The 14183-nt window shown below is 42.0% G+C and overlaps 1 protein-coding gene across 1 annotated transcript in view; it reads right to left on the reverse strand.

Moving 5' to 3' along the window:
- GRIN3A (glutamate ionotropic receptor NMDA type subunit 3A) overlaps positions 1 to 14183 on the reverse strand; it is a 67747-nt gene that overhangs the window by 16756 nt on the left and 36808 nt on the right. The window contains exons 4-5 of the mRNA XM_059492181.1: positions 3996 to 4141; positions 2081 to 2196 (exon numbers count right to left, since the gene is read on the reverse strand). Of these exons, the coding sequence (XP_059348164.1) occupies positions 2081 to 2196; positions 3996 to 4141 (262 nt within the window). The remainder of the gene's footprint in view (positions 1 to 2080; positions 2197 to 3995; positions 4142 to 14183) is intronic.

The following is a 14183-nucleotide window of genomic DNA, read 5'->3' on the forward strand; positions in this document are numbered from 1 at the left end:
TATGTTCATTTCAGCATGGAAGAGCGAGCTGGCAATCTCTTTCAGCCAGCCAGCTCAAACCTGGCTTACTGTGGTCTGAGAATGCTGAGACAAGACCTTTTTCTGGTGCAAAATAAAGTCGCCCAATACAAACAGAATAAGCAAATTCAACATTATTATGGCCACACAAGAAATATCTAAAACTGGAGATTCAAAAACTTAAAATGGAGACAATGGATTAATAAATATTTTCTCTAGAAACACAGACCTTTTCATGCCCTTGTCATGGATTGTTTCAGCAATGCAAAAGGGCCTCAATGTTACATAAATCATTCTGTGATCCCCTTGGATTGTTAGAGCAGTGGATGTGACTGTGGTGTCAGATGTGACATTTTCTTTCTATGCATTTTCTGATGAGGAGCTGTACGTACATCAATATATACAGGAGCCATCTTCATTTTTATCAAACAGCAATTTAAAGCCCTGGGGCTGTGTTTTCAGTTCGTGCACTTCTGCTGTTGCAGTGACAGGGATTTTCAGACACTAATAAATGCAGTTTTTAGCCACTGTGCTATCTTTCACCATGTCAAAGTGTGGGTAAAGGACTTAGTGTAAGTGAAAATGAATTCAGTAACTCTGAATGTGGTACTTTTACCAGAATCTGGGGTTTGATTTAAGAAATTCAAAACAAATACAATTGATCCCTTGAAGACATGCAGTTGCATGCCAATTGCCTGCAGAGATTAATTTCTAGTCCACTGTGGATTTTTGTTTTTCAGTTCAGAATTCAGAATTTCAGATTGTCTCCTTAAAGAAACCCATAACAACACAGGAAGAAAGAAAAAGCCCTCACAGAGAGGTGCTGAATTTTCCAGGACAGTGGCTCACTTTTTTATGTGTGATGAGGTGATAACTGTTCCTACAATGCTTCTCCCTTGCTGCTGAGTATTTTGCATTATGCCTGTAATTCCACCTGAATAAACCTGCTCACATCAAAGGATTTGTTTCAGAGTTAGCACAGCTAGAACTTATAAATATCACATTTTCAGCATACTTTTTTTGTAATTGGGTGAAATGAAGGAAGTCCACTCATCCAAAATCGTATAGTTCAGTGTCTATTTGTTTGTTTCTTTTTCTATATTGAAATCTAATCTACTTGAATTGAAATTGTGGAAGCTTCTGGTTTTATTTCAGCTGAATTGACCTTTTTGAAAGGGATTTATCAGGTTTCTGAAGGAGGTTGTTTTACATTGTGATGGGACCAGCTGGAGCTATTGCCCTTGGAGGGGAGGAAAGTGGAAGCACCAGTCCTTTGCACTGTCCATTTATCACAAAAGTGGTTTCTAAAGTCTGCTGCCCATGTGCTCATCCATGCTGGAAGCAGCTTCACACCAACCTTGCTTCCAGGCTGCCTTCTGAGATGTCCTTGCTAATTTCTCAAGGCTGCAGGAGGCCAAGCACCAGGGGAGGCTCCCTTCTCATTTAACTATAGATTCAGTGGGAATCTTGAGCTCACCTTTAAAATGAGAACAGTATTTGCCTGTTGCAGATGAGAGTGAAACTGCAGAACCACATTGTGAACATGTTAGAACTGGGTTTTGAACACATGTCAACAAAGAGAACTGGCAGAAAAGAAGCCTCATTTCAGGGGCCTCTTTTTTCATGGTGAGTAGGGAAATGGACTCTGCCTCCTACTTGTCTGGAGACACACTGCCTGAGCACTTGGAATAATTTCTGTATAGAGCATGGCAACAGATCATAGAATCACAGTATGGTTTGGGTTGGAAGGGACCTTAAAGAGCATCTCATTCCAACGCCTGCCATGGGGGATCTTCCATTAGGCCAAATTGCTCAAAGCTCCACTTAACCTGGCCTGGAAACAGGTGGTAAAAGTGATAAGAGATCTCAAAAAAAAAAAAAAAAAAAAAACCACCAGAAGAAAAGGCTGGAGCTTTTGTTCTGCTCAGTCACTGAGGATTTTGTCATAATCCTCAAGGGGTCCTCAGTTTCACCTCCATATTTTCACTGAGAATACCACAGCACAACAAAGCAAATTCAGCACATGAGGAACAGAGTGGTGTGTTATAAAACAGGTTATTACCTTCAATGGCAAAGGGTTTTCCCACAGTTAGGAGCTTGCAGTCAGCATCTATTGACACTTCATAATCTAAGAGTGCTTTATCCATGATGAAGGCATCAAGTTTTTCTGGATCATGCCTGTATTCAACACCAAAGTCAGAAATACAATCACTTCACTGTCTAAGTGACACAGAACATTTTCTATGCAGTTTCCTGGAAAATTACTGTATGAAAATAGGGACTAATATTAGCACATCTGCACTTAAATTGAAAACTCATTTGTATTTTGAAGTACAGAATTGTTTGAAATGCAAACTTTGTGCATTAAAAGCAGTCAGTGTGTTTAGGACTTGTTTTGCTCCCACAAAATACTATTGTTCTGAAAGACAAAAATCACTACAAAATGTTGGACTTTGACTCAATTGAAAGTGGCACAAGGCTTTAGTGGAGAAGATAAAAAATTGCTAAAAAGTACTGTTGCTATATTATTTTCTTTGTGATGTTAAACTTGGGGGATATTATAGCAAAAACTCAGAGGGATAACTTATTCAAAGGTATTTCTCCTCCTTTCTCCTTGAATATGAAGTAAATTATTTCCTTCACCCAAGGAGGGAAATCTATATTTTCCTTGTGTTTTCTTCACGAACACAATGACTGAATTTTGCTAAAATAATAATATCTGAACAGCAGGTTTGGATAAAAATAACAGCTGCAATGCCTGATCTCATCTGACCCCAGGACTGCACCCTCCCTTCCTGTCCCCTTAAAAGTCTGGGTGTTCTCTTGATGTGATTACTTCATTGATTTCAATCCATTTACTCCACTTTGACCCAAAGAACTGCCATGGGTCTTGATTATCAACAGGATGGATCTGGGGAAAAATATATGAACAGGAAACAACAGGAAAAAACTTCTGGTGAAAAGTTCTCAGACCATCTGCCAGGCAACTTTTAAGATAAAATGAATGAATGATTTCAGGCTTATTACCACCTCCCATGTTTCCTGGAGGAGTTGTGTGACTCCCAGACTGTTAAGCACAAATGTCTCTGAGGCACACTGACACCATAGTGCTCTTATTACTTCATTAGTAATTACTTTATTATTACTTTTATTACTTTTTACCAGTCTAGTGCTTCTTCTATTAATTTAATGATAAATTAAGGTTCCTCTCTGAGAACCTCCTTTCCTCCTACCACACTGAGGAACCTCATTGGCAGCTTTTGCTTGGACTGGATGTCTTTTTCTGAATGTTTCTCACTGCCTGATGAAGGGCTCCCAAGCTCAGGAACTTACCAGGAGTTTATACACTGCCTGGCCTGATGGCACTCCCACACCCAGGAGGTCATTCCTCCACATCACCATTCAAGGTGATGGTCTACACTGCATTTTTCCTCAGTTTTCCTTGTAGAAAAAAACAAAGGCTACAAGAAGCAGCTGGGATACACTTTTGTCTTTTCAAGCACAGCACAGATCATCAATACTTTGCTTCATGCCAGACAAAGCAGTATCATGGCAAAAGCAATACTACAGAGTACCACCAACAGAAACAAAGCTGATGATTTTTACCCTCTATGGACAAATGCAGAAATAAGAACAAGACCTACCATATAGGTTGACTAAAGAGGTGGTGAGGGGTTTAATACCATAAATGGATATTAATCCATTGAACTCCCATATTTTGTGGGACCCTCAACACTGGGAAGGAGAAGATCAGTGGGACATGGCATCCATGGAGTGGTGATATTTTCTACATCTGTCTCTCTGTCACTGTCTCTCTCACTCACTCTCTCTTGCACACATTTACTGTTAAATAAAATCCCTACTATTGACTTTGGCCTCATTTTCCCTTACTCCAAGCATCTCCTTTTACAATTTTAATAACCAGATCATAACAAGCAGCCAGTGGGGCAGGCGTGGTGCTGTTTGCAGGGTCTCACTTCAGGTAGGCCACGCCGTCGGTGGTGGCAGGGACGTTGTAGCGCCGCATGTACTCGTGCATCTCGGGGAAGCTCTGCCTCACATAGTCCTCCGCGCTGCTCTCCCGCACCGTGCCGAACCGGAACCCTTGGGACGGGTGGTGGAGCTGAGGGGAGCACAGGAGAAGGTTAGCAGAGCCATTTGCCTCCCATCACATGTGGTGTCTCGGCCCTAGTGTGCTGATAGTTCCTCAGAAATCTTCGGTGTGGATCTGCCCCTCTGGGTGTTTTCCTGCAGGCAGCTTCCCACCCCCCAGGAAAAGCCTGGAAAGACTTACCAGGTGGCTAAATAGCCTGTCTGTCCACACTCAGGGTTTTCTTCAAATACTGAAAATAATCCCCATGAAACACCTTGAACACCCACGTGTAGGTGTTTATTGGGATTGTCTCTAGAACAGACAATGTTTCAGGAGCTGAAACTTTATGAAAAGCCTCTGGGCTAGCTACAATCCACCTTCTGGGCTCTGGGTACCCAGCAAAGGACACACAGCCGAGATTTGTTTTTTCAGAATGTTTTACTTTGTCATTAGGGGTGAAATTTAGCCTTCTGCAGAAGGCTGTTCATTTCTAGAAGTCTACCCACCATATCACAGTTTTGGTTGCCATTGCTCACAGACAAACTGAGGACTGAAAGGTCACCAAAAAGACTCCCCTGGCAGTGAGGAGGGAGAATTCCCCTTTGCATGGCCCAGGCTGCAACCATGGATATACACACAAACACAGTCTTTTGCAGTTCTGTGCCCTTCTCTGAACCAACTCCACAGTCTTCAGCCACAAGGAGGCCAGTTTGGGTTTCACAGACCCGTCTTCCTGAAGTTTCTGTTTGCCTTTGGAGCATTTAGTGACTGCTGGGGGAAGTCTCAAGCTGCCATGGAGAAATTAGGCAGCATCTTCCACTACGCCTAGCACTTCCTTGAACTGGCCAAGTGCTGCCAAGGCACACTAATTAAAAAGCCTTCAGCAATCCACCAGCCTCTGACAGGCCAAGCTTTCAGAGCACAGGAAGGCAAACAGAGCTAAGGCTGAAGCAGTCATGCTGTATTTGCTTCCCAGGAAGCTCATGGACATCACAGCAGCTTGCAAAAATTATCTCACCACAGCCATGCTCTGCTTGGCAAAGACCAAGCAAAGAAGCATTCTGCCAGTCCGTCTGGCCTCTGCATTACCATCTAAGCAGAACAGAGTGCAGGGCAGCACAAAGCCGTAAAAAGACCTTTCCCAGTCTTCTCTTCAACGACCCCATGGTTAAGAGTGTCTGTAGTTTTTTTAAGAATGGCAGAGGTAGGATGCAAACTCACTGTCACCCAGTTTAGTCTGAAAAGGAAAAGAAAAAGGTCTTTTGGATGGTGTTTCTGCTGTCATGGAAGCTATGAACATTCTGTATTTCTGGTAATTTTTACCTGAAATTGAAAATTAAGGTGGGCAGGTGTTTACCATCTTGTGGTCTGCTGATCTGGTCCCTGTGTTGCAACCCAGGAATGAGACCGGCCACTAATTCCAAGTCTGTGAGTATGGCCAAGAGTCCTGGTTTTTTTGGTGGGTTTGCTTTTAGTCTGGGTTGTTTTGTGGTTTTTTTTTTTTTTTTTTTTTTTTTTTTTTTTTTTTTTTTAATTTTTATTTTTTTTTTTAATGTTTTCTGGTGTAGATGGCTGTGGGACAAGCAATGCAGGGTGTGCCTCCATCTGGAGCTGGCCATAGTGCTGTGCCAGAAGGACTGTGGGCACAGAGGGAAATGTTCTTGCCTGGGAGTGTGGGAGCAGCATTCAGGTGCCAGAAGACATAAATAACAGGAGCTGGGCTGTGACAATACATCATGGAGACTTCCAGCACAATGCTGCCAGCGCCAGTCTTGAGACATTGAAGATGACCTGCTTAAGGAAGGAACTTGGAGTGAGGTTCATGCACTCTCCATCCCAAGAAGATCATCTCCACAGTCAGGACTATTTTTGTAGGTTTTATTTCTTTTCAGTTTCAGTGAAGAGACTGAAAACCCCATTAAGACCCAACACTCAACCAAATTGGCATTTTCCAAGTCAACTTAGGTGCTTGTTGTGAAGTTAGTGGCCCACCTAGTGATGCCAACTGCAGTGCAACATCTGATCTGCAGATAAAGTCTTCACTGGAACACATCTTTCACTCAGACTGTCACCAATGTCTGCATTTGGCTAAACTTTTAAGCCTGAATGAGAAAGGCTGGTACAAAACCAGTAAACTGCACCTCCATGCAATTTTCTGTCCTAAACCCTTTACTGAGGACTGCCCACGCTTTGCTTTGTGTTGGGCATGCCGTCAAATTTCACCCCAAATGATGACAACACCAGATTATTCATTAGATCAGAAGTCCATCTGGCTTAATAGCTTGTCTCTAGCAACACCATATGCCTGGTGGGAAGTCTTGGGAAGTCTGTACAAGGGAATTGTTCAGCCATCCCTTGTATCCAGGGCTCTACCTGCTTCTGGTAAACTCTGCTTTTTCATAAGAATCATTATGTGTCTGCAGCTTTGTATTTGATCAACTCCTTCTATGAAGGATAAATGCTAACACTTATTTTAACCCTCTATGTCTTTCAAGGACTTCTCTTTTCTTCTTATTGCTGCTCACCCACAGGAGGAAAAGGTCTGCTTGCAGCTCTGTGGATTGACAGTGCAAAATGCTGCCAAAAGCACTTCACTGATGATTTGTTAAGAGTGCTAAGGGTTACTTGCTTCAACAGAAGATAAAAACTTCAGAATGGAAACAAGACTCATCACTTGTCATTGCTGCTTTCTTACCTTCTGTAGCCCTCTCCTGGGAAGATTATGTGACAAGATGGAAACCACAAATATCTGTGTCCTGACAGGATAGGTAAATACCATAGTCTTGCTCTGAATATTGCCTTATTAGTGTCTCTTTTTTCTGATCTTTTCTGTTTCTCATGCTCTCTATCTTTCGTCTTATGTTTTGAAAGCCCTACACTGAAAGAGTCTTTCTGTTTTCTATAAACCAGCAATGGAATGTTAATGCCTAGGGCTTCAGAGAAATCATAAAGTCTGAAAAATCAGCATTTGAAGAATCAAGAATGGATTCTATGTATTTTTTTTTTTTATTTATAATTCAGGGGAGGCAGTTACTTGCATTTATACCAGTAATTGCAAATATAAAGACCAGCTTACTGGAAGAAATAACTGTTGAAATCAGAGTAATTTCTGCTATGTGGATTCTCTATTTCTGTGTATATACCGTGTTTTTCAATTCAGCATTCAGTGTCAGAGGTGAATAACCACCACAAAGCAGGTAAAGAGCACTAGGAAATGCTGACACTTTTGTATCCAGAGCGCCTGGAGGTTTGCTGGTGACTCAAGCACAATTAAAAATAAATCAATGCAATAGCTGCAGATCCATCTGCAGACATGAGTTTTCTTGGCATTTGGCTTAGACAGCCTTACAAAGTCCCTCCAGATTCGGACATCTGTGGCTGTAAGAAATGGAAAGAACAAGGTTTGTTCAGACCTGGATGAGGCTCTGAGGTAACAGTGAAGTGGGGTTTATGCACCCTCTCTCCTGAGAAAATCATCACCGCAATTGTCCTGGCTTGACAATTCATTGAACAAGATGTGAGGATTGTTATGGGTACAGATATTACAAAATAACAGTATGTCAAATAAGGATATCTAAATTTCTTTGACTATCAGATCATTGAATCACAGAATCATTAAGGCTTAAAAGACCCTAAAGATCAGACCCCCCAACCACTAAGCCAACACTGCTGAGCCCATCACTAAAACACATCCCCAAGAGCCACATCTACAGGTCTTTTAAATTCCTGTACAGATCATGACTTCACCACTTCCCTGAGCAGCCTGTTCCAATGCCCAACAACCATTTTGGTGAAAAAATTTTCCCTGAATCTCTCTTCTGAAGACCCATTAGCATTTATCAAGCAACCAGCCCTTTGAGTGTTATCTGGCAAGGCCACTGCAGCCAATTGCAGCTGGCTGTAAGCCTCAGCAGGGAAACACCAACAGCCTGGGCAGTCCAACAGCATGGGGTAAGATTATGTCAATTGAGTAGCTATGATAAAACCTATTAACTGCTAATGTATTTTAATACTTTATTTGTTAGAAGATAAAAGGGGTTAAAAACTTATTTAGTGCTGCTGGTTAGTGGCTCTCCAAAAAAGGGGTGACAGCCCCAGCAGCTAACAGTATAGCTTTTGCATCTCAAATACTGGAGATCATGGATTTCCTATCAGTGAACTGTTTATACCTGAAGCAATGGTGTATACCATGAGGGGCCGTTCTTTAGGTGCGCCCCAAATTTTAGAACCAGCTCCACACTCTACTGTAAGGGAGCCGTTGCACATGAAGTTGTGATGACGCACATGGTGATATCCCATTTGGACCTGGTTTAGTACTTGGGGCAGACTCAAGAGATGAGTGAGACATGGAGCTAGAGGGGCCTGAGCACTTGAGCACTGAGTGCTTGGATTTTACAGGTTCAGAGCTGTGGAATGTCAAGACCAGAGGATCTTGCTGTACAGGACAGGGACGGATGGCTCAGGAGGATGTTCCATCTTCTGTGAAGGCAGCAATCTTGAGAGGAAAGACTAGGACATGCTGCTGGGAAGTAGAGGATGAAGAGGCAGGAGAAAGGCTAAAGAGCTGTGATTTCTGGAAGTGGTGTCCTTGTGAACACTGCTGTCCCTGTGACTTCTCAGGACAGTATCTATTGTAGGACACATGGATTGTGACCAGCATTTCCAAGAAGGAGTCTCACTGCTGAAGGAAATGTATCATGGGTAAGGAAACAAACAAGAGGCACTGTGTAAGAAAAAAAAGGGAAATGTGAATGCTGCCAAGCACTGAAGAGGTGAAATGGCTGTTGGGTCCCTTGAGACAGGGAGGCCATGAGGTATTTAAGAAAACACCAGAGCTTTACAGTACATCCAACTTCTCTGACAGTGCCAGGACAAGCTTTGCGACTTCTCAGAGTCTTCTGTGCCTTGCATAACATGGTGCTCCCAGACAAATGATGTTTGTGCTTCTTGCTGCTGAAAGCAAACACTGCAGTTACCAGTTCCCTCAGCTTGGCCCCTTACATCCAGATCTCCTTGGTTTCTGTCTGCTGTTGTTAAAACATCTGCTGTGTGGGAAGTGGAGAACTTGTTTTATTTGGGGAGATGTTGAGATGAATTGGGAATCTGCATACATCTATGGCTTGGGGTGCCAATTATGCATGAAAACACCAACATGATAAACATCAATGTTTATCACAGCAGCAGAAACAGGAAAACACAATCCTGAATGACAGGGGTTTTGCATAACTCGGCACATTCCATTTTATGCAATGCATTGCCATTGCACTCAATGCTGTCAGCTGGGGAGAACACCTAGATGCCAACTTGAAAGGAAACAGGTCCAGAAATCTCCAGTGCAGGTTGGGATTTAAAACTGAAAATGCAGCAGTTAACCTTGGCACATTCAAGGCTGTGCAACTGTGGGGTTTTGAGATCTTTCTAGCAGGTTCTGGATTTTCTATGACTTTTCAGTGCTGCAAAACCATATTATTTACCTCAAGCACATTTCCCCCCTTGGTGCCCTGGTTTAGTTTAGTATCATTTTGAGTTTTCATCCCATTCAGTTGCCATTTCTTTTTGCAGTAAGAGCCCAGGTACAGAAAATTGTGGTCTCAGGTCCACAAAAGTAGGCAGTACAATATTGCCTGCTGATCCCATGGAGGTTGAGCTTGCTGGCACCTGCGAGGAGATAAGGAACATCTAAACAGAGCAGCTACTGGGAAGGGAAATTGTGGCTATTTTCTACAAGCATCGATGTAACTGAAACCTAGAAAATTGATTGATGGGGTGCTGCCTTACTGAGTCTGGCTGAGAAGAGTTCTGTGAAATGGGACTGGAGGAAAAATGCTTTGGGAACTCCATTTCTAATCATGATCTCAACTCACGAGAAGCATTTCATCATTCATTCTGTTGGCCTCTTCAATGCCCAAATTCAACTCCATGAACTATTTTTTTGCTGCAAATGAGAAAAAGGCAACTCAGTATGTAGCTGAGGGCAGTGCCAGCGACCACTCACTTCAGTGACAGAGCTAATGTGAATTTAGCTTTTACCACTACCCATAAAGGTGCTTTTTAATTTAAATAGGGTATAGAAATGAAAAACATGGCTGAAAGCACTTTCCTAACTTTTGTAACAACTTCTGAGGAAAAACTATGGTGCCAAAGGTTTTAGTAGCTCACTTCCACAACAGTGCTGGTTACCAAGTGCAGTGTTTAATGGGCACCTTGTGTATCAGCAGAATTGCCAACATGATCTCTGCCAGGCAACTGCTCCAGAATCTTAAAAATCTGCTCAGTTTCAGTTCCTAATCACTAGAGAAAGACAGCATTAGTTAAAGGACTGATGTGGTTTTAGAAATCTGCTGTTTCACAACGATATTTTTGTCTCTCACACATAAAGCAATCGTATTTTACTTCACCTTATGTAACCCACATATTTAGGCAGTTTCCCAGCCACCAATAGATTTCCATAGCCCAGTGAGAAAATATAAGCAATTGGAAGTGATAAGCAAAATTTCAGGGGAAAGTGAACAAAAAAAAAGAAATAATAGGAATTAAAAAAATCCCAACCACAAACCAATATAAAACTATTCATGGGCTTTCCCTTTGTATCTGCAGGAGTTTTTGAAAACTAACTACTGAAACTAACTAGTGAATATTTATGGGGTGCAGAGGGAGATGAAAGAAAATTATTCACAGTGAAACACATGAATTTCAGATTTTAGCAGATGAAAATTCACAGCTCAACTTCTGGAAGTGGAGGTTTTGATCAGGAACTGTCCTACGTGTTCAGGCTTCGGAAGCTGGGACATTCCCAGGCCCTCCAGGAGAGGGTGTTTGCAGAATACATTTGAATCAATGCTTTCGCTTCTCTGCTATGAAAAGTGTTGGTGGAGTTGATTCTTTCGTTGTCAGGATAATGACAGATTTCCTTAAAATTCTGTCACTTTGAATCCAGCTCAGAGAGGTCATTAGTTGCCATAAAACCTGACAGCTGCACTGAAGTCAATGAGCAGCTTCAATCTGGACACAAGTGCAGAGTCCACTGCTGACAGTTTATTCTTTTCACTGCAACAAGGGAATATGTGAAAGGAAACTGTGACTTAGGTCTCTGCTCAAAAATGTGAATCTTTGTGTTAATGGTCCCTGTGTGAGCACTGATAATTAAATGTAAGATCTGCTCTGCTCCTTTGTGTGTTGGAAAAGCTGTTCAGCTAAGGGATGAGACTGGGGACTCAGGTCTGTGGTAAATTTCTGAGGGCTGCCCTGATGATTCAGGTGCTGGGCAGTGCAAAAAGCTCTGTAAGAAGAGCACTCTGGAGAATATAAGCTTTTAGGTGTGTTTATCCCTGTTTCTTAATAGCATTCTAAGAGTTTTCTGGACAGAGGGATCTCTAAGCTGTGATTTATTCTGTGAGAGCTGAGTGCTGTAAGGTAGAAAGTGTAAAATATTATAAGAAAAATGAATAGACTGAGGGAAAAGAAGGGATGTAGCTCCCAAAAGGCTTCCAATCACTGCTTCCAATTCCACTTCATCAGAAAGCAGCTGTAAAGATGTTCCAGATGGAGTCACTTCATCCAGCATGTTCTCCTGCTTGCTCCCTGTAAAACGTGGCTAATGCACTGTCAGGCAGGTGAAATCCTTTTCAAATCACAAGCAAGTGAAGAAGAGCTGTGTGGCTGAGAACATGTTCAAGCTAGTAAAGAGATACCAAAGAAGATTTCTGGTTGGAGAATTCCTCTTGTCCTTCCATCCTGAGTCTCCAGCCTCTGGATGAAAAGCTATCACAGATTTCTACAAACATCTGAGGGCGGAAGGAGGAAATCTAATGTGGCAGCAACTTTAAGTAGGTAGTTTACCATCTTCAAAACCATTGTCTTTAAAATAATTTTCCTTACAAATTTCTTCTGCTCCAGCTGTTGCTGGTTGAAGGTCAGTCCTCCCACTCCCTGGCCATGTGCCAACTGTCCCCTGGGTGCCAGGGCTGGAAACAGTCCTCTGCCTAAACCTGTAAGGCAGGTTTCCAGGAAAGGAACAAACAATGGGTTTGTGTTGTAAAGGGGTTGTGAGTAACCAGGATGCAGAGGTTTCCAATTGTGGGTGGTAGAACTACCTGCACTGCCCTCATTTCTACAACACACACTATTTGCTATTTGCTTTGGATTCAAGAGCATCAAATAAAGGTTAATCAGAGGGAGTCCTGTGTTATGGACAGATCCAGCATGGGAACAGAAGGGGATTTTTCCCTTCTTGGAATCAGTGAGGAATGTGTTAAGCATGAAGTGTAAATGAAAAATTATGGCCATACTTGGATACCCTGGCTTCTTGCACAGTGAAATATAGACATTAGTATTTGACTTCACCTGGTGTTCAATCAAATCTTAATGCACTCAATGAAAACCACTATTTCTTCAGGAGGACTTGGACAGTTGTCATCCCTGAAATCCAGTGGACCAGGCAGGACTTCTGCTCCAGGAGGGTGAGCCAGACTAGCACTCTGGTCTCTGTAGATCACCATGGCCGTGACTTTTGTGAACAGAAATAAACATTCTCCATGCTGCTAAGTCAGCTACGCAATGACCTTCCACCTCTCAGGTGACAGGATCAGCTTGTGCACCTTCACTGTTCTCTGCTACTTTTTGCCAGTTACTTCACTAACTTCTTGTCATTCTCCACTTGCATTATTTCTTGCAAGGGTCTGAACCCCACCTATGATGCAGGTGCTATTTCTGGTGGTGGGCTCACTTTCCTTTTTTCAAAATATATTATGGCATTTAGGTATTTAGGTATTTAGCTTGAGAATGAGAAACTAACCCCCACACAGATGGGAAAATGCTAAAACAGATTAATTCCTTCTGGTGCTCGAAGAACAACCTTCATGACCTGCACCACACGGAATGAAGACAGCAGGACCTCCTCTCTTCCACACCTACCCTTAAATTCTTTGTCTGAAACAATGAGGGGAAGTGAGGAGTGGCCAGAGCAGCCGGTGATAGTGAGGCAATGTGTGTAGGTAAAGACCTCAAGCAGTAAGGGTTAATATGCAAAGATAACAAAAAGATAATTGTTGGCAAGAAGGCATTAAAAAAACGTGTTTAGTTGGGAAAGGAAACTTCATTTGCAGAACACTGCAGGCATTGTCTGATAAAATGGGTATCAGAACAAAGCAGATCTGAGCTGGACAGATTCTGAACCTCCAAAGCTGTAACTTTAACAAGAAATCTTTAATGAGGTGATGGGGAAGTTAAACAAGTCAAGTGTTCACCACCATAAATTGCATGGGGAAGCTAAAGAAGTCAAGATTGCACATCCATAAATTGTATGTGCCTTTCATTCCTGTACGAGACAGCTTTGCAATTCTTTATTCTGGCTGGAGCTTGATACTCAATTTTGCCTTTGTCTGAGAGTTTTTCACTTTCCTCTTTGTGACACTGAAAGTCTTTTTGAGTTGAAATCCTTCACTGACTCATTAATACTCAGAAAAGCACCATGTATTAATTAGCAGGCTGTGATGCTGTAAATCATGACCTTCCTGTGACCAGTAATTCCTTCACAGAAAAACATGCTCTGTAGTTTCTTCTTTTAGTTGTAAAAAGAACCCTGCGGTCCTGTACAAATACTAAACCCCATGGGCAGCAATAAGATTTTTAAAATTCCACTGAGTTTGTAACTTGATTTTTTGCTATACTATTTAATGCATTTAATGCATATTTAAATAAATGCTACTTTATTATCTATTTAACACATAGCAGTTCAAGTGGTGCCCCTTATAATGATTCATCTCAGGCTGCTTCAGTGAAAGACCACAGCAGTAATTTCCATTAGTGTAATTCCTACAAAAATTCCTTTTTCAGGAAGAAAATTTACCAATAAACACACAACAGTTCTGGCCTCACTCTAAAAATTGCTGAACTCAATGGAAAATATCATTAAAAGAAGGAGTATTTGAATCATGCCTCTAATGAGGGACCACACATAGAGTGGCTTGACCTTCTTTTCCTGTGATTTGGTGTTGCTAAAGCTCATCTGCAGTTGCTTGCCAGTTTTGTTTCTGGACAGTTTTAATACAAATAACACAAAGTATTCAACTGA

This window comes from Ammospiza nelsoni, chromosome Z (assembly GCF_027579445.1).
Source record: "Ammospiza nelsoni isolate bAmmNel1 chromosome Z, bAmmNel1.pri, whole genome shotgun sequence".
Taxonomy (NCBI): Eukaryota; Metazoa; Chordata; class Aves; order Passeriformes; family Passerellidae; genus Ammospiza; species Ammospiza nelsoni.